Raw genomic sequence first — 27,244 nt, forward strand, 5'->3', positions numbered from 1 at the left:
AAGAACCATAAAAACCCTCTCTGTCAACGGCGCCGCCTCTACTCAACAGGGACTAAATGTCATCAAGCTAACTTTCTGTAGCTACCTGCAATGAATAATGTCGGCTGATCCTTTGGGGGACCAGCTGCAACTTGAGGGAGCTGGAGAGCTTCAGCCTGAACTCATGAATATTATCAGTAGTAATGATATATTTGGCATCTCATGTGTGCAACACATTCATTCAATTCATTCTCATTTAACAAAGATGCAGAAATAGCAATATTGATCATTATCATGAACAGAAATAATGATTCAGGTCCTGTTCTGGGAACACTTCAATAAACTGTCTACAACTGCTGGTGTATTGTAATATTCATGTGCTCTTAAAAAATCAGATTAGCAGTGGTCAGATTGGTAGTAGTTACCAGAGGGCTCCAGCAGGGGGAGCAGAGAATTGTTGAGCTTCTTCCTTCCTTCAGCTGTTACACACGTGATCTGAGGAAACTTTGTCCACACTTGAAATACCCCCTTTTCAGGTACGGGTCCTTAGTAATAACGGTCAAGTGGTTACTTTATTTGGGTTCATGAAAGTAATTAAACTAAATACCTATCCTAAGTCAACAATGAAATAGAGGCATTTATTGCAGAGTATCTACATTGATCCTGATACATCATCCAGAGAGTAAGTGTGTCTATATATATATATATATATATCAAACAACACTCCCCAGTCAAACTTTACCTTAATGCAACATGAACGTCCACAAGGTGTACAGCAAAAGGGGTGTAGTCATTCAGGTGATCGGGATCAGCTTTTACATTTCCACTTTCTGAACTGGACATGCTCTGTAACTCTGTAACTCTTCATGTCTGTAACTGTAAACCCTGATAATGTAGCAGAACTCGTTGCCTCAGTTACATTGAGTACAGCTAACTTAAACAGATTGATGAAATTTCTTCAATTTTTGCTGTTCATAGAGACTAAAAAAAAAACATTATACAAACAAACAAAAGTATGTGGAAAGTGTGCTTTTGGCTATCTGGATAAAACCATAAGAGGACAAGGTGATACCAGCATTAATGAAATATGTTAATGTCACAAACTGTTAATGAACCCTCTAATTCAGGGCAGATGTAATAGAGCTGGAATATTGTGCACAGCAGCCTTTTCTGGTAACTCCTCGATGTCAACAAGTGAAGTAAGGTTTCCATCAAAGTCTGGATCTTCATATTGCAAACTGAAGTCAAGGTCTAGTCCCAGCTGCTCTTTCATTATTTTAATCAGCGCATCAACAGAGGCTGGTCCTGAACCTGGTTTTAATTTTCTAACCTGGTCTGGTGCAACAACACGAAGGATCATGGGTCGTGGTGAGGATGCAGCTGCCACTGTGTTAATGAAAAGAGGCATTTATGATGCTAAAAGGTTATTAAAATATACAGATCATGACCTGTCCAATTACATAGAGTGATAAAAATAGAACTAGAAAATTCCCCCTGGGAAATTTTGAAAGGGACACGGGGTGTGTTCGAGCCGACAAAAATATCTCCGTTTTAAAGTTTGAATGAAGTCTCTAGGACAAAGTATGGCCGAGCAGCGGACAATTGAAAAAGGCTGAAATTTGAGGAAATTTCCCCATTCATTTCTTATGGGAAATTTATCGCAGTTGTTCGCGTCTTACGTCGGCCTTCGATGGTCATAGCTCGAAAACCGTAAGAGATATCAAAATGTGCCGAGGGTCATTTGGAGCCGACAAAATTATCTACGTTTTAAAGTTTGAATGAAGTCTCTAGGAGAAACTATGGCGAAGCAGCGGACAATTGAAAAAGGCTGCAATGTGAGAAAACGGCAGATATCAGAGGCAGTCAGTCCCTGATTAATGAATTGCTCTCAGCTGTGTTTCTGTGGCTTTCTCCTTGTCTGTCTCTGTTGATCACCTCAGCTGTCTGTGTCTGCTTCTCTCCTCTGCTTCATGTCTCTGTTAACATGAATTAATGAACTGAATCAATAAACATGAATGGAGCTAATGCTAACGGAGCTAACAGAGCTAACACTAATGGAGCGAACAGCTAACGGTGCGAATAGAGCTAACGGCGCTAACGCAACCAGAGCTAACTGTGCTAACAGAGCTAATAGAGCTAGCGGCGTTAACAAGGGGGCGGGGGGATGGGGTTTTCATTATGCATTTGTCTGTGTGTGTGTGTTTATTTATCTGTCGTTGTGTGTGACTGCGTATGTGTGTGTCTTCGTCTGTTTCTGTGGCTTTCTCCTTGTCTGTCTCTGTTGATCACCTCAGCTGTCTGTGTCTGCTTCTCTCCTCTGCTTCATGTCTCTGTTAACATGAATTAATGAACTGAATCAATAAGCATGAATGGAGTTAATGCTAACAGAGCTAACAGAGCTAACACTAACGGAGCTAACACTAACGGAGCTAACAGCTAACGGCGCGAATAGAGCTAACGGTGCTAACGCTAACAGAGCTAACTGTGCTAACAGAGCTAACGGCGTTAACAAGGGGGCGGGGGGATGGGGTTTTCATTATGCATTTGTCTGTGTGTGTGTGTTTATGTATCTGTCGTTGTGTGTGACTGCGTATGTGTGTGTCTTTGTCTGTTTGTGTGTGTGTGTCTGCTTGAACTACACAAGCAGCCCAACCAGCTCCTACATGGAGATGTGTCTGGTATATGTGTGTCTGAATGTGTGTGTGTGTGTGTGTTTGTTTGTGTGCGTGTGTAACTTCTGCCCCACCTGCTGATAATTACCTCTCTACCTCTCCCACTTTTTACCTGTTCCTGTTCAGTTTTGACGTGCTTGTTTTTAATCACTTTTTAGCTGTTGGTTAGCCCTGCTTGTGTGTGTGTTTGTGTGACTACTGTCTCAACCTTTTTGGCAAAGCGCTTGGTGAAGCTGAGTTTAACTGTTTGTTGGATGGAGATTGTTTTCAAACAATGCCCTTGTTTTGACTGAGCTCGTTAAGATAATCATTCTCAGGCTTGTTGTCCTGCAGATGTGTGTGCGTGGGTTATTGACCGGTGTGTGTGTAAATGACAGTTGCACCTGTTAAACTCCTCCCTTGAAAAGCGGCTTTTTCGCTGTCGGTTTCTTCCGAACAACTTGCGATTGTGTCAAAACCGTAGCTGCTATCAAAAAACCGATTACACTGTGAGATGCGGACAAGTCTGGGCCAGATGTACGTGTGTTTTATGTCCAGATATTCTTTAGAAAAATGACAAAATGGTCGACTTAAAAAGACTCTGCGACTCAGAGAACAGGAGTTTGTATTGTATGCAGTGAGATTTGGGTTCGGCGAACCTCCTGAACTAAATCCTCTGGTGAGAGAACCGTACCTCGTATCAGAGTGTACTATAGATCATCGGACTCCCGAGAACTTCCTGAGTCCGGCCATCTCCTCGTTTTATTCCTGACACAACAACTTTTCGTTTTATGGCGATCTAAAGACAGGAGGCATTTCTGCTTTGCTCACAAAACAGCTCTGAATTTTAACATGGGACTTAATGGGAGAACAGGAGGGCGCTGGCTGCACAAAACGTCTCACTATTTAAATTCAGTAAGTCTCTCGGCTTTTTCGAGGACATCACACGAAAGAGGACAAGTTTGTCTACAAAATGAGCCCAAAATTATGCGTGTAGAGTGTAATTTGTGGCCGTAGCGACGAGAAAAAGAGAAGATTTTCAGATCGTTTTTAGACTCTGTGCCACTCTAGCACGCACTCTAGCACGAACATTCCGCGCAATACACACCCATTATAATCTCAAAATTTCCCGCCAAACGATCACTGTCATTGAACAGTGACTGATCAAAAACTATAGGACCAATCAAAATGTGGATGAACACACCAATAGACCAGACTTGGGTCTACATTTTAAAGTTGAAATGAAGTCTCTCGGTGAATGTATGCCTGAGCTACAGATGTTTGAAAAACTCCAATTTCAATCTTGTTTTTTTCGCCCGTCCCATTCATTTCTTATGGGAAATTTATCGCAGTTTTTCGCGTCTTACGACGCGAAAAACTGCGATAAATTTGAGAAAAGTAATAGCACACCGATCCCGAACAATACGCACGTTTTGATATATAATTTGCGAGGGTTTTCTCAAAGCTGTGGGACGAGTTTGAGGACGAAAACTTGGAGGAAGATGAAAAATAATAACTAGAAAATTCCCCCTGGGAAATTTTGGAAGGGACACGGGGTGTGTTGGAGCCGACAAAATTATCTACGTTTTAAAGTTTGAATGAAGTCTCTAGGACAAAGTATGGCCGAGCAGCGGACAATTGAAAAAGGCTGAAATTTGAGGAAATTTCCCCATTCATTTCTTATGGGAAATTTATCGCAGTTGTTTGCGTCTTACGTCGGCCTTCGATGGTCATAGCTCGAAAACCGTAAGAGATATCAAAATGTGCCGAGGGTCATTTTGAGCCGACAAAATTATCTACGTTTTAAAGTTTGAATGAAGTCTCTAGGAGAAACTATGGCGAAGCAGCGGACAATTGAAAAAGGCTGCAAATTGAGAAAACGGCAGATATCAGAGGTAGTCAGTCCCTGATTAATGAATTGCTCTCAGCTGTGTTTCTGTGGCTTTCTCCTTGTCTGTCTCTGTTGATCACCTCAGCTGTCTGTGTCTGCTTCTCTCCTCTGCTTCATGTCTCTGTTAACATGAATTAATGAACTGAATCAATAAACATGAATGGAGCTAATGCTAACGGAGCTAACAGAGCTAACACTAACTGAGCTAACAGCTAAAGGTGCGAATATAGCTAACGGCGCTAGCGCTAACAGAGCTAACTGTGCTAACAGAGCTAACAGAGCTAACGGCGTTAACAAGGGGGCGGGGGGATGGGGTTTTCATTATGCATTTGTCTGTGTGTGTGTGTTTATGTATCTGTCGTTGTGTGTGACTGCGTATGTGTGTGTCTTCGTCTGTTTGTGTGTGTGTGTCTGCTTGAACTACACAAGCAGCCCAACCAGCTCCTACATGGAGATGTGTCTGGTATATGTGTGTCTGAATGTGTGTGTGTGTGTGTGTTTGTTTGTGTGCGTGTGTAACTTCTGCCCCACCTGCTGATAATTACCTCTCTACCTCTCCCACTTTTTACCTGTTCCTGTTCAGTTTTGACGTGCTTGTTTTTAATCACTTTTTAGCTGTTGGTTAGCCCTGCTTGTGTGTGTGTTTGTGTGACTACTGTCTCAACCTTTTTGGCAAAGCGCTTTGTGAAGCTGAGTTTAACTGTTTGTTGGACGGAGATTGTTTTCAAACAATGCCCTTGTTTTGACTGAGCTCGTTAAGATAATCATCTCAGGCTTGTTGTCCTGCAGATGTGTGTGCGTGGGTTATTGACCGGTGTGTGTGTAAATGACAGTTGCACCTGTTAAACTCTTCCCTTGAAAAGCGGCTTTTTCGCTGTCGGTTTCTTCCGAACAACTTGCGATTGTGTCAAAACCGTAGCTGCTATCAAAAAAACGATTACACTGTGAGATGCGGACAAGTCTGGGCCAGATGTACGTGTGTTTTATGTCCAGATATTCTTTAGAAAAATGACAAAATGGTCGACTTAAAAAGACTCTGCGACTCAGAGAACAGGAGTTTGTATTGTATGCAGTGAGATTTGGGTTCGGCGAACCTCCTGAACTAAATCCTCTGGTGAGAGAACCGTACCTCGTATCAGAGTGTACTATAGATCATCGGACTCCCGAGAACTTCCTGAGTCCGGCCATCTCCTCGTTTTATTCCTGACACAACAACTTTTCGTTTTATGGCGATCTAAAGACAGGAGGCATTTCTGCTTTGCTCACAAAACAGCTCTGAATTTTAACATGGGACTTAATGGGAGAACAGGAGGGCGCTGGCTGCACAAAACGTCTCACTATTTAAATTCAGTAAGTCTCTCGGCTTTTTCGAGGACATCACACGAAAGAGGACAAGTTTGTCTACAAAATGAGCCCAAAATTATGCGTGTAGAGTGTAATTTGTGGCCGTAGCGACGAGAAAAAGAGAAGATTTTCAGATCGTTTTTAGACTCTGTGCCACTCTAGCACGCACTCTAGCACGAACATTCCGCGCAATACACACCCATTATAATCTCAAAATTTCCCGCCAAACGATCACTGTCATTGAACAGTGACTGATCAAAAACTATAGGACCAATCAAAATGTGGATGAACACACCAATAGACCAGACTTGGGTCTACATTTTAAAGTTGAAATGAAGTCTCTCGGTGAATGTATGCCTGAGCTACAGATGTTTGAAAAACTCCAATTTCAATCTTGTTTTTTTCACCGGTCCCATTCATTTCTTATGGGAAATTTATCGCAGTTTTTCGCGTCTTACGACGCGAAAAACTGCGATAAATTTGAGAAAAGTAATAGCACACCGATCCCGAACAATACGCACGTTTTGATATATAATTTGCGAGGGTTTTCTCAAAGCTGCGGGGCGAGTTTGAGGACGAAAACTTGGAGGAAGATGAAAAATAATAATAAGAAGAAGAAGAAGAAACGCGCGGGATAGTAATAAGTGACTCGGGGCTACGCCCCGAGTCACTGGCTCCTGCAGCTATGAAATAGCTGTAGGAGCCAGTGACTCGGGACGTTGCCCCGTGTCCCTAATAATTGATGAGTAATGAACTACTCACCATTGACTAGTCTCAGTTCTGTTTCACTTTTATGACGCTGTGAGAGCAGTGATGCTGATTAATGCTGAACATTCAGGAGCAGATCCACCTTCCTGCACGCAGACACATCTTCCCACGCTCTCTGGATTTGAACCCTCCACCTTCGATCATCAGATACCAACAGCCTCGCTCACTAAGCTGGACAGTTGATTTCATTTTTACAAGTCCAGTAAACAAACATCAGTCTCTATTCTTGACTGGATTCACCTGAGCACAGAAGCACAGATACAGGTCAGGTGACTGAGTACACAAACTGAGCACATGGCAGGTGTAGTCGTTACCACACTGGTAGGCAGACAGTTCACCAAATACTGGTTGGATCTCTGGGGTTGATGTACCGTGTGGTCAGGTGTTCTGGATTGAGTGATGGAGCACACCTGTGCTCAGTCAGTGAGGAGGCTGGCTGGTCGACCCCACCCTGGACTGATGTCACTCCACTGGACAGACATCAGAGAATCACTGAAAATGATGATGAAATGAAATGAAATTCATTGACTAATCATTTCAGATTTATTTGTTTCTGCCGTCATTACCGTAAAATATGATGTATGTATATGGCCAAAACTACACAACCTCATACTCTGCACACACTTCTGTACCACTTTTGGTCTGTGGATTTTGGTGGTTTGGACGAGGTCCCTCATTTCAAGGGAAATCCTCATGCTTCTAGATACAAGGACAAAGACAGTGGTGTTCTTCCAACTTTGTGGGAACCGTTTGGAAAGACCATTTCCTACATCAGTATTACAAAGCCAGGTCCACGAAGAAATGGTTCTGCCAGTTTGCTGTGGAAGAACTTGACTCACCTGAAGCTCATCCAGCACCTTTGGGATGGACTGGAACACAGACCGTGGGTCAGGTCTTAACACACAGCATCAATGCTGGACCTCACTAGTGCTGCTGTTTCTGAATGGGACCAAATCCCTGCAGCTGAAAGAGTGAACACAGCGCTTTAATGTTATAACGTTACATGTCACATAAGGATGAACTATTCAGCTGTCCACATATTTTTGGCCATATAGTGCAACAATCATTGCTTTAAGGACATTAAGGCTATTACAACAGTGATGTAACAATAAATGAAGAGCAACAGATAAAAGAGCAGCTGAGTCATTATAAGTCATCTAACAGACAGTTTAATATGATATGTTATAATACTCTGCTTCCTGTGAAGGGGAATGAGAGCTGGCAGAGTAAACCACAGGCATGCAAATGAAAAGTAGATGGCATGCTCTTCCATCCTATGAGGGAGAGATCTTACGTTCCCAATGCGAACATCTGAACACAACTTACCCTAACAAATGAGTGATTTGGTCATTGTCCACACTTCGTGTATTTGTGTGTTATAGGTGGCTTTGGATTAGATTTGGGGGACGCTCTTGGCCCAGGTAAACCTGTCTCTCTGATATGAATGTGATATATGCGTCTGATTAGGGTCTGCCCATTTTATTTGCCTCTTTTACTCATTGTTTTAATTTTATGCAGCTCTAGCCAAAAGCCAAAAATATTCCCCTCAAGAGTGAGTGGAGACCAAACCAGAGCTAAAAAGAGAGTGAATATTGAACTTATATCCATCAGGTGTACACAAACACGACTCATACAAATTGCTCATTGTTGTTCACAGCTTGTTCTGCTGCCCCCATGTGGCCAAAATAAAAAAAATACTGCAGCTTTAAATTAGACAATTTTCAGTGCTTTACATTGTTATTTCATATCTTAAATTGTAGAGGATCTCTTTGCAGAGACAGTGATGATGTGGTTTTCTTGGATCTCTTGAATTTCTGTGGTACAGTGGGCACAGTCGGGCCTTTGGCTCTGAGGACACCATAATTCCAAATATAAGTATTTTTGGAAAAAAGGAACAAAAGAACCAGCAACAGTGGAGTAAAGCATGTCCAGCAGCAGCTCATCAAGTCAATGAGAGCTTGTCAGATAATAGAGAAACCTCAGTGATGATCATTGAACGTCGTTTTGCATGATCTTAGTGTTCTGCCAGAATTTATGCCATAACTCTTCTTTATCCAATAAACAAACTCAGCCTGTAGTCACATTAATGTGTGTGCCTCTGCTTTGTTTCTACTGTTTCTGATTGTATTTTGGTGTGGATAGCACCACCACTACCACGTTACAGCAAACACCCAAATTAACATTTCTACCCAAACAGATTCTTTGATTGTTTTTTGGTTCATGTGTGCCAAAAAAAGGGGCTCCAAAGTGAGGGAATGAGTCCCCCCCCCGGTTAGGTGAGGAGGAACACTTGACTGAGGCTGAATGTGAAGCTTAAGTTCAATAGAACATTTCACTTTGAGTCTTTAACTCCATTGATTCATCATCATCATTAATGTTTGAAGTTCCACCAGTGTTTTCCTGCGATGACAGGAAATGACCTGTGAACCTGATTCATTCATGAATATTAAAGAAATGTGCTCTGATGTTTGGAATTAAAGTTTGTAAGTTTTATTCACGAAGCAAAATACCATGTAGTGTACAAGGTGGGCCGACTTATAAACTGCTGGACTTGGCTTCTTATGTAGTTTCCTCCGTAGCAAAGAAAGAACACAGCGGGCATCTCAGCAAACTCAAACCACTGCATGAGGAGCTGTATAAGAAACTACCACGATGTTTTTGAGTGCGAGGGAAAGCAGGCAGCCTTGTGAGTGATGGGAAGAGAAATACCAGCTCATCAGTGAAGCATGGTGGTGGTGGTGTCATGGCGTGGGCGTGTATGGCTGCCAATGGAACTGGTTCCCTTGTATTCATTGATGATGTGACTGCTGACAAAAGCAGCAGGATGAATTCTGAAGTGTTTCGGACATTATTAACTGCTCATATTCAGGCGAATGCTTCAGAACTCATTGGACGGCGCTTCACAGTGCAGATGGACAATGACCCGAAGCATACTGTGAAAGCAACCAAAGAGTTTTTTTTTAAGGCAAAGAAGTGGAATGCTATGCGTCAATCGCCGGATCTGAATCCGTTTGAGCATGCATGCACTTGCTGAAGACAAAACTGAAGGGAAAATGCCCCAAGAACAAGCTGGAACTGCAGACAGTTGCAGTAGAGGTCTGGCAGAGCATCACCAGGGATTAAACGCAGTTGAGTGCAAAGGATTTGCAACCAGGCATTAAAAAGTGAAGGTTTGATTTATGATTGTTAATTTGTCCCATTACCTTTTGTCCCTTAAAAAGTAGTAGGCACATATGCAGACTGTGGTCATTCCTACACCGTTCACCTGATTTGGATGTAAATACCCTCAAATTAAAGCTGAAAGTCTGTGTGTGTTTTGGACTTTGATTATTTCTTTGGGTTTGCCATCACTTATTTAGACATTGGTGCTTTACTTTGGATTTTAAAATTTTTAAGATATATTAAAACATCTCAGTCTTGGCAGCTGAGCAGGGCCGGGCCTTCTCATTCACAAACAGCAGGTGGCACTGCTGCTGCTTCAGTAGTTGCAGCCCCTTTAGACACAGAGCAGCTTGTTTCTGGACTTTGAATGATAATGACTAATCACTGTAGGGGATGACGTGCATCTGCAGACATGTCCGATGGCTAGAGCCAGGGACAAGGACAAGGGACACTCACTTGAGGAAATCAGTGTATGTATTCTGGTCAGGGAAGACAGATGGTTTGAAAGAGGAGTGAAAGAAGCTGTCCTCAGACCCCTCCCCAGGCAGCTCAACAGCCACTCACACCAAGAGTCAGGTGACCCTAATGACTCATGATGGTCGACCCACTGTAGTCCATCGACCCATTAACACCGTGGCTCATGTGACCTTACTGACTCACATGATGGCTAGGTGGGTGCATGATCCTGCGAGAGGAGAAATACCTGAGACGTGCCCCCAGTCAGTTAGAACTGAAGAAGCCTTTTGGGTGAGAGGCGAAACGTCAACTCCACTCAGCTGGACATGCATGAAAAGTGGGCGAAGAGCTCTGATCTCCTCACAGGACCCGCCCCCAGCCAGTGGTGTAGGTACGTGGACGACAGCTGGGTCATAATTAGAACGCAGGAAGCGGAAAAACTGTGGTGTATGGAGTGCACAGACCTGTACACTGGCACAACACAGAAGAGCCGACACCTCCACACTTGGGAAATGATGGACAGAGGCAAAAGAAAAGAGTAAAATAGTTTATTGTATCTGTAAAAATCAACAGAAGGCACACATATAGTATCTGAGGGTACACACACACACCAGTGTCATTATCTTTCGCCAGGCACCAGCATGCACCATCTCCCCAACTCTCATCACCATGTGATCATATAGCAAAATATACAGTACCGTGACAACCACTTCCTGTCTGCAGGACTCACAGCGTCCAAGTCATCCCATTTTGGAAAGGCTGAAACTGATGCAGCACGTTAGCAGGCTAATCTCTGCAGCTCATTGTACGACGTAAAGCGAACGCAGCCTTTTGAAAAAATATATTCATATATAATTATACACCTTTTCTACACATTGAAGCAAATCAACTATACAAAAATGCAGAAAAAACTATCTCGGTACAATAACAGGTGAGACGTTCGTAAGAAAAGTCCATGCTCATTATTAGCGTTTTTAGTGGCAGTGTTGCGGGATCAAAAATAGGAGTAATGCCTTTGTCATAAAACCGTTTAGGAAAAATAATGCCAAAAATATTAGCTTTGAAAACAAGTACGCAAAAAACATTTCAATATACATGTTTATAGGAGGACGTCTGGAAATACAAGTGTGTCCCTTTCAAGCGGGAGGAGGTTTACCCGAAGAATGATGAGAAGTAAGTTTGTAAAGGAGTGCCATGGCTTTGAGATACTTTTTGGTTGAAATACTGATCCCAGAGGTCACGTGCGCGAGGACTGCGGGGACGGCCATGCTTCTAACTTACAATCGAGCATTTGGGCCAGTGTGACATGTGAAAATTGAAATATTGAGGAAAAAAAATTTGTTTTTAAATCTGTGACATACGTAATGCGGGTATGCAACTTGAAAATCTGGAACACCGCTCAGTAATTCTGGTTCCTCCTGTTTAAAATGTCTGTGTTCTCCAGCTGCGGGGAGGTGGAGCCTAGTATGAGTAGCCCTCTGGGAAAGCCAGTCCCCGGATGCACTGCTCCCCTCCCTCAGCCAGGTACGGACCCTCCTCCTCATAGCCGGGCAGGGGGAGGCCCTCCTCCTCGCTGGGGGGCAAGATGGCGTCCGGGTCGGCCTTGAGGCTCAGCCGCTGGTGGTCCGGGAAAGCCATGGAGAAGAGTGCGTCGGGGTTGCATACAAACTTGTAGACATACCGTTCCCCGGCCACCTGTGGGAGGAGCCAGCGAGAGCATTTTTAATGCAAATTTCAATAAATTGGAGATTTTGTTTATACAAACTACAAATATTCAAATTCTAATCTGTAATGTGACAATGTTCTGTTGTGTTTCTGATTGCCATAACTCAAATAGGGCGATAATAAAGAAGCTTTCCTCAATACCCGCCCTCTATTCTCCACTACTGTCAAACTGCTAAACTGATCTGGACCTGGCTTGAAGACTGGAAACAGTTCTTGGAGAGATAAAATCCAACCTTCAGAAGAAATCAGTAAAAACATATCAGAGTTAGGGCGGAGAGAGGCGTAATATGACCCGCCTTTACCTTCTGCATGATGCCCTTCTCATAGTAGTATCTGAGCGAGCGGCTCAGCTTGTCGTAGTTCATGGCCGGTCGGTTCTTTTGGATGCCCCAGAGCCGAGCCACCTGAGCACCAGACAGGGGGGGGGAACAGGCAGACAGTGAACAGCCCATAAAGCTTGCAGCTAAACACTTTATGCATTTAACTGCCTACTGGAAATAAACTGGTAGTATATTAATTTAGTGTAATTTTTTGGATTGTGTGATAATTTAATATCTCCCCGCTACCTGAGTCAAGGTATTTATCATACATCATTCATTATACAAGAAAAACGCTATTTTTGAAGTTTTTTTTTTTTTTTTTCAGAGAAAGTATTTTAAAATGGAGCTGTGTGGGGTTCGGCGGTGACTGACCTCTTCGGGATCGATTAGTTTGAATTCCATGTTTCGCCCCGTCCAGACAATCAGGTGTCCGTTGGCCGGGTTGTCCAGCAGCGTGAGCAGGAACTGCCAGAGCTGCAGGGAGCCGCGACGCTGGTACGGCAAACCCTCCTGCTTCACTTTGGCCGCTGCGGAGTCAAACGGGACACATTGAAGGCATCTCTCACCACGGAAAATAGCCATAACCAGGTCTGCGCTTCCTCGATTGTCAGCAGCCTGCGCTCTTACCTTCCAGCCTTTCTGGCACGACACAAGTGTCGTCATAGTACAAACGTGGCTCTCTGTCATGACCAAACCCTGCGAGGCGACAAATCAAATGTTATTATTAAATGCTGTCACTCGTACGTGTTCTATTGGCAAACTTTTCAGGCTCGGACACCAGAAAAACAGCACACACAAACTCACCGACACTGTTATTCTGGTACAAGACCGAAGACTTTCCAAAAGACGGCGGCTGGTAGGTCTGGACCTCTGGAACGCACAGAGAAAATCATCATAAGCAAAGTGAAAGCCTGTTTCAACGGTTATGTAACGTCTGCTCCAACGGTGGCAAGTTTGCATACATTACTCAACCATGACTGACCACATGATCAAATGGTGGACTGACTTCATGAAAGGTGTTGGGGGTAATGAAAATAATGTGTTACAATATTAGATTACCTTTCGTTTACATGCGTATTGTCCAAGAAATGAGCCTGACGCATGAATAAACGTTCCATTAAAGTGGGAGCATATCTGCTGCGTGAGGCGTGGAAGTGGGCGCAACGCCACTGATAAAGCTTGTCAACTAATAGGCAAGATAACGTCGCCATGGCGAATGAACGCAAGCAGTTTGTGGTTTGAGTGACTTCATTCGTGCACCTGTGCCGAGCAAATGAAGCCACGCTCTAAACGTCCGTTCTGGGGAAGTGTTGCACATCCAGTGTGGTGAAGCAAGTTTTTATTTGCTGCAGGCAGTGCAGATGCAGCCAGCCTAAAGGTAACTAGTAAAGAATTTAATCCTGTGTTGCTCAAAGGCTACCGGCTGCTACAGACAGGCAACTTTTAAGGTGGAATATTTTCTTGCATGTTGCTCAGCGCGTGAGTTGACATTGTGATTACATTAACACGCCTTAAATGTCGATATGTCGATGCTTTAGTGATGATTGGATCTACTAGCGCTTCAAAAAGGGTTATGAAAGCAGTGGAGCGTCCTTTGATGCTCACAGTGTGAACTCTCCCCCCTCCCCTGTGCTGTGTGCAGGCAGTCAGTGTGTGTTGTGTTGAGGAGGTGAGGTAGTAGGAAGTATCTCGAAATGCAATAAAACAAACACTGGAAAGCTGAGAATTATCCCAAAATTGGAAGTAGCTGTAGCGGATAACACACACACCTGAGTCAAAGCCAAAGTCTCGCGGCTCTTGTTTGATTGTGACGTGGTTGAAGGCGGTTTGGGGCTGGGGTGGCCCCGGCTCCGGGTACCGTGGATCCACCAGCTCCTGCTTGAAACCCCGTGGGCCGTGGGGGACGAGGGGCTCCGAGAGGTGACGCTGGTACAGCGGCCGCCCGTCCCGGCTCGGGGGCTGGTACGGTGCGTTCACTGTTTTCTCCAGAGGGAGGAAAGACAAGCAGGGCTCCGACAGCTGCCGCTGGAACCTGAAGTGTGGGAGAACACGAGCGGAGGTTAGAGCTGGCTTCTGTTTGCAGGGTGAACGATAGAAAAGGCGTAATGAGAACGCACCTTTGCTCCGTGCTGATAGAGCCACCGGGGCAGCTAATGGGGGGACGCGGCAGAACAAACTGCTGGTTGGTCTGTGGGAGGTTGCGGTGATGGTGGGAGGGGCTCAGGGCAGGAATGTGGCTTGCAGGGCAGTTATTGGTCAGTTGGGGGGCAGGAGGTTGTAACTGCCTCTGTTTGGGTGGAGGTCCAGCCGGATGGGTGGAGCCACACTGCACCGGCGTGGGGGTTGGAGTCAGAGTTTTGACCCCAGCTGGCTTGTTGTCGCAGGCACTGAGGAGAGAGGAGGAAACAGGAAGGAGTATGAAGAGTTTCACCCAGAATTCCATGCTGTCTGATGGGAACACTATCACGCCATGCACTGATTTTGTACCTGTAACTGTAAAGGCACATGTCAGCACGAGGTGTTCTGCAGGGAGACAGGTCTTTAGACGGACTGGGCTCTCGCTTCACTTTGCAGACCGGCAGTCCATGAAGCATCACTGCAAACACACACACACACACACACGGTCGTGTTAGAGCTGAAGAATGACAGTCTCTGTAAACTCAGCCTTCCTGGAATCCGCAGGTCGTCATCGGCACAGCAGTGACGACATGGCGCCGCTAATGTGTCCATCCAGAGCGCAATCGCTGTCAGATTTATTGTCAGCAGCGGGAGTCATTCTGTTCAGGCAGCTATCAGGCAGCAATAAATACATGCAGTACGTGTGGAAAGCAGCACTAAAAGTACAATTTCCCCCAACTTATCTGTAACATCGTTATTTTAAAGAGACTTTTATGGTCATTATTTATAGCCCTCATTTCCCCTGCCATATGACTACTATCATTTCATTGGCACAGGCCCAGCGTGAGCATGTGTGAGGGTCATATACCGCATCGCCAGTCACACTGAACACTGTAAACACAATTGTCTTCAGGGCGCCGGCCCCGGACAGCACATGGATTAAACCCGTTCACACTCAGATCAGGCAGGTTTATCTGTCGCCGGGCTTAACCGCAGACTGGAGGGAAAAAAAACTACGCACAAAGCCAATAACGTCACCAAAGCTTCGCTGAGGGGACCATTTGAAGGCTGGATGTGTTTTTCCACTCACCTCATTTCCATTTTATCCTCCACTACATTTATCTGACAGCTATGATGCATGAAACAGCATCAAAACACTGCTTCCATGCTACTGAATCAGCAATAATAACCCAACAGAATGAGAGAAGAAATGTAGTTTGATGACGTTGTGAAGTAGCGTGGGATCATCTGTTGAGCAACCACCACTGCTGATGAAAATCTCAGTACTGTCAGGCCCCTGATCTTTAAAAACTAAATATCTCCTTTTCAGAAAAGATTCAGGAATTTTCTGAACAACTGGTCAGTGTAGTTTTTAACAAATGTCACTGAAACAGGAGGAAATGGTGCATTTCTTGGGGAATATAATCTGTGAAAAAGGAATAAGACGCATCAGCTGACACTTGCCCGTAGGAGGAATTCATTGGTGGTGCTCAGAGCTTCTGTTTCAGTGCTCCACTGTTCAAATGAAGGTGTGTTATTCTACTAAGGGTTTGTGCCCTGTTGTACAACATTAGAGGAGAAGCAGCTACTCACAGTTATTGGACTGGAAATCTGGAACAAACTGCTCGTCATCAGGGACCTGAGCTGTCAGAGGGGAAAAGACACGATATTAAAATGACTTTCTCCCTCGAATCTCCTATTAGTGCATCTCAGTTATGAATTGTGATTTAGTGCTTCATAATTCTTCATGTCGTCATTTCCTACATTTCCCAGAATGCCCTTTAACATTGCCTGTTGAAGGGGCGGGACCACACTGCTTTCAATGTTTGCAGATCTCACCTTCTGCGATCCAGATTTCCTGGAGCTGGCTCAGATCCTGAAAGAGCTCTGCAAGACAACATAAACATTAATCACATCTTACTCATGACTTGCACAGAAACTAAAGTTGTAACATCCATAAAGTGCAAGCGAGGTTTCACGGTGAGCCCACCTTCTGTGTCCTGAGCCAGCTCTGTGTCCATGAACTTCCTCTTCCGGTCGCTGAGACATCTCTCTGCTCCCTCTACGGGACATTTCTAGAAGGGGGAGAACAAAACCGTTCAGCGAGCGCACACCGTAAACCGTAAATGTGATCGCGTCTAGATCAGCCTCTGCACAGGTGCTAAATGCATGGAAACTCACGCTCTCAGGGACCGCAAAAGGGACCTGCTGATCATAAAAGCCATCCATGTTGCAGGAGTCTTCACCCTGGAATAAAGAGGGGTGGGAGCACCGATTAGAGAGACCAGCAGTCAGGAAAACAAACTCTGAATTCCCAATTTCCACCAGTGCTACTACTCCATCCATATTACTATCATCTCTTTCATGTATCTTGGTGTGTTTGCGTTTTTCTAACCTCCACGACCCCACAGCTGGGTTAACAGTGGCTATAAAAACCTTCTCTTCAATGCCAGCATTATGCAACCTCCTGTAAGTTAAGTCTCACATGAATAAGAGCTGCAGGAGGAAGAATTCTTCAAAGGCCTTTAAATGGGGGAATCTTCTGTCTGGCGGCGCTGTGGTGATTTCATCAGCAGGATATCACAAATCATTTATGTATGTATGTTTTAATATCACAGAAAATTAAGATAAACATTAAAAACACCACAGCGTATGTATGCAATTCAAAGACACACCACCACTAAAGAGTAGGTGGATGTGAAAGGTCAAAGTATACGAGGATAACTGAAACAACAGTAATAATAGAATATAATATTGTAAAATACATATGCATATTCATAATAATAATTTATTTGAGCATTAACCCTTGTATACTTTATAACATGCCTTTAAACCTTACTCCAAAGCACTGAATGGTGTTGCGTATTTTTCACTTAGTAGTCAGCACTCACTTAGCATTGTTAGCATAAGTGCTAGGTAACTTGGGTTAACATTTGGTGACACTAATGTTGTCCTTTAAATTATGGTTCAGCAAAATTTTAACTTAACTGCTCTAACTATTCCGACTAAATTAATCATTATACTATACAGAATACTAATATCAGTGCAGTATGTGGGTTTATTACAATATGAACAAACTATATAGTTAGATAAAGGTTTCATAAGAAAAAAACAGGAAGTCATAATTACAGGAAATGTCTCTTTTTGAACTCGGTGGGCTTCCATAGGTAAACAACACCTCTCGCTATAACTGCGTTTGTTTGAAGCATATCGTGTTAATAACAAGCGATAACTGGCGTTTTTACGTGTGGTAAATTTGCTGTAACCACATGAACACGACATTAAACCACATGTTTGAATCATATTCGTAGTGCTTTCAACCCGGTCGCCTATGTTGACGATTAACAGACATTAGTAAAAATAGGAGATTTGTGAATGGAGTTTGGCGTGACGCACGGGAGAGAGCAACACGTATCGTGGGACCTCCTTGTTTTGCTCAATGAAGTGCAACTTGATCCTCGCAGAGGGAGGTGGGGGTGAGGGGGTGAGGGAAGGGGGGGGGGGGGGGGGGGGAGGAGAAATTTGCTACAGAGCACAGAGAAAGATTCACGATGCTAACAGGCTGGAAAGGCAGCTGCTGCAAACGGACATACCGCACTGCAAAGCTGACACATGCGGGAAAATGGACGCAATGTTGCCTTTGATTTTCAGAAAATGGCGTTCGTCTCGAAAGCGATATCTGCTCCCCTCACTGCCACCTAAAGACCGCGACGCTGCGGTTGCCGCTTATGTAACAAAACAAAGCCCACGCATATACGAATCCTTTTATTAACCTTATATAAAAACAATAATAATAATGCAGGACTCACTTGATGAGTGAAGTTTCTTAATGGTGTGAAAAAATGAACTCGACGCAGATTTCCTCCCCTACATCCCCTGCAGCTCCTCGGATAAAAACTCGGCTGTGGATTTTTCTCAATGAAGAGCTCGGTTCACTGGGGCTAATGCGAGCCTTTTGCTACCCGCCGATTGGCTAGAATACGAAGTCAGTCAAAGGACGAGCCAATCGTCTGCAAGACTGCTCTGACGTCCGTCCCTTGTGTTTTTTATGAATGGCTGCGTTTCATTCATGCAGCCACAGCTCTCTTAAAGGGCCAGAGCCTCCATTTCATTAAAGAAGAAGGTAAATAAATACATCCACATTAACTTCTCAGCTCTAAATATATGTAAGCAAATGAAAATGTGTTATGTTAAAAATAGCAATAAATTATTTGAATGGTTCAACTAATCTATACATCCAATAATACAGTTTATATTTATGAATTGCGGCATTTATTATATAAACCACTTTGTTGCTTTTAGGCCATCAGTCATAGGTCATAGACGAGGACTTGTAAATATGTTTTGGCATTATAATAATAATGAAAACTGTAAAATCAATAACTGACTAATAAAATAGCCAATATTATAGGTACCACTAATATAATGGATAGGATTACTTATTATTATTACTAAAACTCATAATAGATAAGGCTTATACTTCAGCAATTAGTTGATGAATCAATAAGTAGATCATTAGAACATCAATCACCAGCTATTTTGAGAATTGATCAATAGTTTAAGTAATTTATCAAGCACAAATTCAAACAAATAGTCTCTGTCTTCAGCTTCTCAAAAATGAGGATCTGCTTTTTTCCATCCTGTGTCACGATAAATCAACAATCTTTTATATTTTGACTGTTGGTCGACCAGAACAAGACACTTGAAGATGCCACCCTGTCAGTTTTTACCGTCTTTAGGCGTTTAATATATTAAACAGTTGCACGATTAAGCATGAAGTGATAGTAATCATTACTGGCAAAAAGAATTAATAACACCATTAATAATCATTCAAATAAAGTGGAACTGGAAAAAAAGAAGCTGCATTATCCCTCCAAGTTTCATCATTCATTTGGTAGCGAACAAGACGATTTCGAGGGCCAATATACACACCTTCGACGAGGGGGCTGTCGAGCGACAAGCAGGTGCTGCAGCAATATCCACAAACTGTACCCTGTGAGATGTCCTCGACACATGCAGACTCCAAATCAATTTAGACAATCATTTATTAAATAAATTCAAAGGGCGCATGCCTATCTTTGACTGAGAGCAACACACTCAAACCTCCTCTCTGAGGGATTTAGAGATGCATTATGGGAGATGTAAATGACAACCTGAGGTTGACTTAAACTCATAAAATCAAGTTAAAGTACACAATCCAGGATATGTGAATAAGTACTGACTCCTTTTATGGGTTGTCTGCATTGTATTACTTTGTGTATTTTTGTAGTGCTCCTGTATATCCCTTGAACCTCCAACTCAATGCCCTTCTTTGGGTAATAACTTTGATTTGGTCTGAGATTAAATCCATCCATTCATTTCTAGAGATCATGTAACATTATTAAATTTAACAATATTCTCCTGGAATAACGCTGGTAATATTTAAGAGAATCTGTAAAAGACTACACATCAACTTTTGTTGAAGTGTAGAAATATGCATTTGCAGTTTTGTAACTGTTACATGTTGGATGGATTTAATGCAGGATCATGGGAAGCATGACTGCATCAAAGTCCATTCATCTCAGTGGGTGGCAGCGCAGTTTCTCCCCTTTTTAATTCTACTTGATCTCTTTCCACTTCATTACCAGCTGCTGCAGAGGGATCACAGAGTGTCACCTGATCGCGTGTTAAATGTGGTGTTTTGCGCTTTTGCAGGCCAGCAGTGAGGTTTTCATACAGAGCCTCTTTGATAATCGGCGGCTCTTGCTATTAGAATGAAATATACAGCATACAAACACAGAAGTATTCAACACTTTGCTCCAATGGATGGACACAAGAAGACAGAACAGCTTGAAAGTGCAATGCAATAATTGGACAGCACCATCCCTGCATATAAACAGTCAAGAAAACAGTGGTGCAAGCAAATGTGATGCAGCGTCCTAAAACATCTTCAACCTTTAGTGCAATTTTTATATCTCTGAACTGTTTTGAGAAGGCTCTGCAGATTACAGCATCCACTGATTCAATCACCATTGATAACACATCCAGTATCTTTTATTCATCTCCTTAATAGCTAAAGAATATTCAGAATGAGGCATAAAAGCAAGCAGGATTTTAAATTCTCATCAAGTCTGTTCAGGAACTTGATTTTGTTGCATAGTTGAGCAGAAATTTGATGATGTTTCCAGGCCAACAGCAGCAGTGGATTAAAAAAAGATTCCAAACTGGAAGCCTCGCTCCGTTTGTCCAATCAGTCAGAAAGGTTAATGTTGATGTCTGATTGATTCACAGGAATCTCATCATCTACGTCTGACTTGACATGATGTCTGTCTGGAGCCAATTCAGAGTCATGACTGAACTCGACAATCATGAAAAAATAAAGCCAGATTTTCAAAATAGAGAGGCGGGCCTTTGTATTTGAACATGGCTGATATTATTTTATTTGCAGCAAGCACTGGAAACCCTGTTGGCTGTTCTTGCTTGTCAAAGTAAAAGTCCAGCATTATGACTTCAGACTGAATGACCTGTTCAGGTGGATGGCTCTCTTTTTTTTCCTTTGGCAGGGTGCAGTGATTGTTTGTGTTCTACTTGGAAACTGCTTGATCAGCGTTGGGGGATGCCAGAGCAGATCTGTGCGTGATAAAAGTTCCAGCTCAAACATCGGCTGAGCTCAGCAGCTCTGTTACTGATTTGCCACCTCTCCTGTTTGCTCAGCCATCACGTGGCTATTACTGTGTTCATATCACGTCGACGATTTTTATTCTTCCGTTCTGGCAGATCAGCAAGCAGTGATATCGTGTAACACATCCTGTGGCAGGAAATCAGACCTAGGTACTCAGGAAATCTTATCAAATGTGCCTCTAGGTTGTGTTTATGAGTCTTTCTTTTGGTCATTATTGTAGATCTATTAGCTAATTCACTGAATCTTTTTATGGTTTCACTTTATTTATGTATATTTTATATACATATACATACATATTTATACCAATTCATAAAGGGTTTACACAGCAATAGTTTCTGAGCCATGTTTAGACCCTTTTCATCTATCTCTGTGTTTTCCTTATGAGCCTCCACAGAGAGTCAAGCGTCTCTCATGCACTGCCCTGTGCAATAAAGCTCGACCACCACTAGGTGGCTCTCATGCCTGCATCCTTTTTTATCCTGATGGTTCAATCGCTCCTGCACTCATGGAAACATCAGTGTCGTTACAAAAAGCCATCTTGCATTCTCATTCTTTTTTCATTCATTCCACATTCTCGCTGTTTGACACAGATATCTGAATATCTGCTCTGCAGCACAGACACCTGCCTTCCCTTGTCGCAACTACCAGAAGTTAACACAGATTCATGTGTGTATGAAGGCGTCCTTTATAAAGGATTCATGAGTTGTTTTTTGAAAGGATTGATATAGAATTTACTGATTCTCTCTGAATCAGTTCTAAGTCATTAATTAGAACAAACTTAAGGTGGAAAATCTCTCTGGCTGATGAGTCATTAATATTCAAGCCACTAAGTAAAGTCATTAAGTCACTGACTCAAGTGCTGTACTTAAGAACAGATCTGAGGTGTGTATTGAGTCTGATGCTTTGTTATGATTTCAGAGTGAAATTAACCTTTAATTCCACTTTATTTGACATTTATTACTTTATTGAGGCCTTTTTTTAGGAAGCACATAAAGATTGAATCCACCCTAACCCTAACCCTTGGTCAGATGGATATAGCTGAAGCTGAGTTCAATAATAAAAACTGTCATCCTCCACCACATCTATGGTACAGTAGATGAAACTATCTGTCCAAACGTGGCTCCAGCTGTCCAACACGCTGCCCTTTGTTGTTGTTGTTGTGTCTGCGCGCCAGCTGGGTGGCGGATTTTGTCGGACTGCGCTGTTGTGTTTTTTTCTGCAGCCTCTGGCACAGGCTGCCATCTAGGAACAATAGCCGCTGGCATACCATGGGTCCTTGTTGGTGAATCCCCTTGAATCATCAGTGGGCTTTTGCAGCCTCTCTGTTACTGGGCTTTAGCCAGATGCTTATCAGCCACCAGATGTTCAAGTCAATGCACCAGCTTGGTGCCTCGTAAAATTTCTATGAAACACACCACATGTGTTTGGCGACTCACTGACCTTTCGTCTTGTGCCAGTGTCGGCAAATTTCTACTTGTACACAAGAAATATCAACACTGAATGGACAGATTGTCATGATATGGAATGCACCTCTAAAGGATGAGGCTAATGTTGGAAATGACTCAAACCACTCCAATTCTGCTGCAGTTTGTGTGCTTTTATTTGCAGGTGAGAATTATGTTCAGGGGAATGAGTTGAGGAAGGTGAGAAACAGGAAGTGATAGAGTTTAAGATGCAGCCTACGTCCTGTCTAAGTCCAAGACACGTCTGATGGAACCTACAGACGGATGAAGGGCCCCCCACTCCGAGTGCCGTCTGTATTCGCCCTTCTCCAGCAGGTACTGGCGCCCCCTGTAGTTCGGATGCTCGTAGAAGACCCAGATGCCTTCCTGGACTTGAGCAGAGTGGACGTCCCGGTAGCGCCAACGGTCCAGCAGGTTGGGCACGTCGTCGCTGAACTCGATCATCTGGCCGCTGAAGTCAGGATGCTCGTAGATGCGCATCCTGTACCTGCTGGAAGGCTTTAAGATTGAACAAGCAAAGTGTCAGCACAAGGGCATCACCCACACAATCTGAACTCGAACATGACCCCAGAATATCAGCATTCGAATATAAACAAACTCTGCAAACCGGCTAAAAGTCGGAAATTCTGCTCCTATTCACTCACGTGTCTGAGGAGGCGACAGGAGCGGATGGTGTCGTTGAAGCCGTTCCAGCTCTGGTAGTTGGGGTACTCCCCCCTCATGAGGACGTACTGGTAGCCGACGTAATGGGGTCTCTCGTAGATGACCCAGGCCCCACACTCCACCCGGATGGAGTTGCAGCGGCTGAGGTGGGAGCTGAGCTCGGGGCAGTCACTGCTGCATTCATAGTAATGACCCTGGAAGTTCTTGTCTTCGTAGAAGAAGATCTGCAACCAGGACTCTGCATTAGACCACTACATGTACTACTACTACTCTTTACTACTACTCATCTACTAATACTACAGCTGCTATTAAAACTAGAACATTATTGATAAAACTATTACTATTATATCTACCAGTACTATAACTATACTGCTATTAAAGGAGAACTCATAGCTTTGGTCGTCTTTTCCTAATTTCACAGCCATCATTACTGTCAGTGATGATAACACTAAAACTTGGCATGTTTTCATCTTGTTATGCTGCCCCCAAGTGGCCAAAAAATGCTTCCTGTCAATGCTTCCTGTTGCACAAATAAGAACAAATTCGCGGTAGGATCAGGCCGACGAATCACAAGCCAAAATTTCAAAGCATTTGGCCAATTAGCTCATCTTGGTGGAATTAAACGACGGCTTTGAGCAGGAGCATCAAACAAATTAAGCACTGCTTTAAGTCTTTATAGCTCTTTGCATTATATAGAGATTAATTTTCTGTTAAACGACTGCACCATCAGCATGACTCTTGAAGGACATTTAGAAACAGACAGTCTGAAATGCATCATGGCATCATCGTGTTGAACAGTTACAGGACTCACCTTTCCCGTGCGCTCCATAATCGGCTTATGCTCTTCCCCACCCAATAAAATTAAAGCCCCTCATTTGCACTGCATTACTGATGTTCCACCTTCATATAAAGGCTGATGAAATGCAGTGCAAGTAGAATTATTGTTATTCAAATGAGCTCCCCATTAACTTTGGCACGTCAGCTGAGGCTGCAGTTGTATTAAAGTACATGGCCTTTATATGCCGTGTTTGATTGCTCTTGTGTTGATGCAGAAATTTTTAATGCGTCAGATTTTGCTGTTGTTGGTTGTTATGTTTCTTAGTGGAGTTTTTGCTCTGTTTTACTATTTCACGCTGTAATATTGTGTCTTATCTGCTGCACTGTACACAGCATTTATGTATTAAAATCACACCAGCTTGTGCTATTATAACCTCTAACTAACTGAACTATTCACAGTATTACTTGCCCTTTGATTTTCATTATATGTGTGTCCTTAAAATAAAAAAAAACTAAACAGACCTTTTTTTTAAATTGTAAATTTAAATTTCAAATAGTATGGTTTGTACATATGAGCACTATGGAGAATATGCACAAACAAACATAAAAATGCTGCATTTTAAAAAGTATTGCATGAGAATGAAAACAAATGCATGCATTGTTAATGGGATGTGTGTTTCCTGTTATTTCAGTTGTGCTTCTGTGTGACTCATGCAGTCACTGCAAACATCTATTTAAAGCTATATGGTAGTGTATATTAAATTACCAACAACATTATTTAACATCCAAATTAGCATTATGTAAACGTGCCTGTATGTAGGTGGCAAAATAAATTTGCAGTTTAAAGAAATTAAACATTTGACATCAAATATGTTTCATAATGCAGGTTTTTTGTGAAAAAGATGAAGATAAGGCAACAGTGTTTCATTTTGTGTCATGATTTTATTTTTCAAGGTCTACGTTCAGCCTCTTTGCACTTTCCTAAAATTCCATGGCTAGTGTTCCTTAACCCGGCGGATGGATCCAACAGTTGGCTGCATGCCCCCCCACTCCGTGGACCGTCTGTACATGCCCCTCTCCAGCAGGTACTGGCGCCCCCTGTAATTGGGTTGCTCGTAGAAGACCCAGGCACCGTCGAAAACCTTGCAGGAGTGGACTTCGCGGCTGTGCCAGCGCTCGTGGAAGGCGGGCATGTTGTCCGCCACCTCCATCGACTGGCCCTCGAAGTTTGGCCTCTCCCAAACCTTCATCCTCCACACATTCCCCACCTGGTGGAAAGAAATAAAGAACCCTGAACACTTCCTACTATCAAAGCTTGCAGAGGAAAGACGACATGCATTGTTTCGTACTGATAATTATTCTGAGCAGGAGGGAAGAGCTGAGCGAGCTGCGATGGCAAACAAGCAAACATTTGCCAAATCACCACGAAAACGCACCTGAGAAGAGGAAGAATTAACAACTGAGAGTAGAATGTCAAGACTCTGAAGGTGAAATTTTGTTGGAGCCAGCATCTTGTGTGCTGACATCTAACATAGTTTTGTAATAATGTTAACTTAAGGTCCCCTTACTCACTTCTTCCAGCTTTCTGCTCCATCTCATGGTCTTTATCAGCAGATGAGTTCAAGCCCATTATTACTTGACCAAAGTTCCATGCTTACGTCACATGATGAAAACAGATCTCTGGGATAACTGAATGGACTTCATCCTCTGATATAGTCCATAGATGTGGTTGAAAGCTCTCGAAGAAGCATGTAAGAAGACCTTGAGTTTTTTATGACACCATTATAACCTAGAAATATCATTCTGATGAGGTAATGCTCCTGATGTTGCGATTGCATCGTTAAAACATGACAATCATAGATTATAATGCTATTACATGTTTGGAAAATAGCTAATAGTCATATAATTTGTGCATGATTTATAATAAATGGTCTGTTCTGGCATTATTTAACTCTTTTGACTCACGTTCCGAATAATGCGACAGGATCTGATGGTGTCGTTGATGCCCAGCCAGCGCTGGTAGTCTGGGTACTCTCCTGGGTTCAGCACATACTGGTAGCCCATGTAGTTTGGTCTCTCGTAGATTACCCAGAATCCTCCCTCCACCCGGATGGAGTTGCAGCGGCTGAGGTACGTGTGCAGGTCGCTGGAGTCACTGTCGCACTCATGGAATCGACCCTGGAAGTTTCTGTCCTCGTAGAAGATGATCTGAAAAGGGAATAAAACACATTTTTAAAGTGTGAAAAAAGCTATAAGTTTTATATTTATAGTCTTTAGATAGATAGATGTTTAAAAATGCTGTATATGTTCTACATTAAATATATGGCAATGTACCTTCTCCATAGTTAATCAATAGCTTTGCTCTTATATAAAACATTAAAGCAGCCACTTCCAATATTCTCTTTATACAGAACAAGAACAATAAAACTAAGCACATGGTTCGCTTTGTGTGAACTGGATTATTCAATCAGCGGTTCAAATATTTATCCAGGCTTATCACATTGTTCTGAAGCAGTCAATCCTGTTTCCCTAAACAATGCAAATGCAAAGTGCAAAGCATCCCAAAGCCACTGGATGCAGCAAAGCGTGCTGACAAAAACAAGGCCACTGCAGGACATCTGGTTTGATATGAAACGCTTTGAGCTGAGTCAGTGCCACAGCAGGAAGGCAGGAAGGCACCAGAGACTTTCCAGGAGAGGGTTACACACTCTGCATAACTAATTCATATCGAACACAGTGCATGCACGGCCCTGGACAGAGCAGCTGGCCAAAAACTGACTCCAAAGCTAACTCCATCTGCTGATGAAGACAAAAACCAACAAATCCTCCAAATGAAATGACAAATTTAGTTACAGCAATATCTGATCTGAATTTCTGACAATCGTAGGGAACAATCGTGAACATTGCAGCCATAGTGTCAAAAGCTTCCGACCAAGAATTGGCGTTGACCCACTGTCTGGTAAGCCAGATGGCCAGTACACAGCTGCGCCTTACTGCTTCTGGGTTAGAGGCCCTTTTGCCTTCAGACAAGCCTTAATCCTTCATGGTATGAATGCAACAAGGTCTTGGAAACATCCCCCAGTCCTGCATCACACTGTAGCTGTAGATTTGCCTGCTGCACATTCCACCACATCCAAAAGGGGCTCTATTGAGCTGAGATCTGGTGACTGTGGAGGCCATTTGTGTACAGTGAACTCGTCATGTTCAAGAAACCAGAATGAGATGATTTGAGCTTTGTGACATGGTGCATTGTCCTTGGCATTAGA

At 43.1% G+C, this 27,244-nt stretch overlaps 3 protein-coding genes across 3 annotated transcripts; all 3 read right to left on the reverse strand.

The window, feature by feature from the left end:
* Window positions 1-10,789: 10,789 nt before the first annotated feature.
* Window positions 10,790-18,344, reverse strand: LOC121627296 (ETS translocation variant 5-like). Its single transcript, XM_041966134.1, has 13 exons — window positions 18,224-18,344; window positions 16,596-16,661; window positions 16,405-16,489; window positions 16,254-16,301; window positions 16,008-16,058; window positions 14,784-14,892; window positions 14,414-14,683; window positions 14,066-14,328; window positions 13,101-13,166; window positions 12,924-12,992; window positions 12,669-12,823; window positions 12,279-12,380; window positions 10,790-11,946 (listed from the first exon to the last, which is right to left on the reverse strand). Exons 2-13 carry the CDS (start codon window positions 16,641-16,643, stop codon window positions 11,713-11,715), a joined length of 1,500 nt encoding a protein of 499 aa, XP_041822068.1. The 5' UTR covers window positions 16,644-16,661; window positions 18,224-18,344; the 3' UTR covers window positions 10,790-11,712.
* A 4,410-nt stretch (window positions 18,345-22,754) lies between these two features.
* Window positions 22,755-24,030, reverse strand: LOC121627120 (gamma-crystallin S-1-like). The gene is made up of 3 exons (XM_041965804.1): window positions 24,013-24,030; window positions 23,183-23,425; window positions 22,755-23,036 (listed from the first exon to the last, which is right to left on the reverse strand). Exons 1-3 carry the CDS (start codon window positions 24,028-24,030, stop codon window positions 22,755-22,757), a joined length of 543 nt encoding a protein of 180 aa, XP_041821738.1.
* Window positions 24,031-24,973: 943 nt separating this feature from the next.
* Window positions 24,974-26,321, reverse strand: LOC121627382 (gamma-crystallin S-1-like). Its single transcript, XM_041966264.1, has 3 exons — window positions 26,313-26,321; window positions 25,944-26,186; window positions 24,974-25,246 (listed from the first exon to the last, which is right to left on the reverse strand). The coding sequence occupies exons 1-3, from the start codon at window positions 26,319-26,321 to the stop codon at window positions 24,974-24,976; spliced, it is 525 nt and encodes a 174-aa protein (XP_041822198.1).
* Window positions 26,322-27,244: the final 923 nt, after the last annotated feature.

Source organism: Chelmon rostratus, chromosome 24 (genome assembly GCF_017976325.1).
Source record: "Chelmon rostratus isolate fCheRos1 chromosome 24, fCheRos1.pri, whole genome shotgun sequence".
Classification (NCBI taxonomy): Eukaryota; Metazoa; Chordata; class Actinopteri; order Chaetodontiformes; family Chaetodontidae; genus Chelmon; species Chelmon rostratus.

Coding starts and splice junctions, on each gene's coding strand:
- LOC121627120 (XM_041965804.1), bottom strand. Junction 23,037..23,182: donor CCTGTCGCCTCCTCAGACAC/GTGAGTGAATAG, acceptor TCAATCTTAAAG/CCTTCCAGCAGGTACAGGAT.
- LOC121627296 (XM_041966134.1), bottom strand. CDS start 16,643: ATGGATGGCTTTTATGATCAGCAGGTCCCTTTTGCGGTCCCTGAGAGC. Junction 16,059..16,253: donor GGAAATCTGGATCGCAGAAG/GTGAGATCTGCA, acceptor CCCCTCTGACAG/CTCAGGTCCCTGATGACGAG. Junction 12,381..12,668: donor AACTAATCGATCCCGAAGAG/GTCAGTCACCGC, acceptor TCTGGTGCTCAG/GTGGCTCGGCTCTGGGGCAT.
- LOC121627382 (XM_041966264.1), bottom strand. Junction 25,247..25,943: donor CCTGTCGCATTATTCGGAAC/GTGAGTCAAAAG, acceptor TCTTTCCACCAG/GTGGGGAATGTGTGGAGGAT.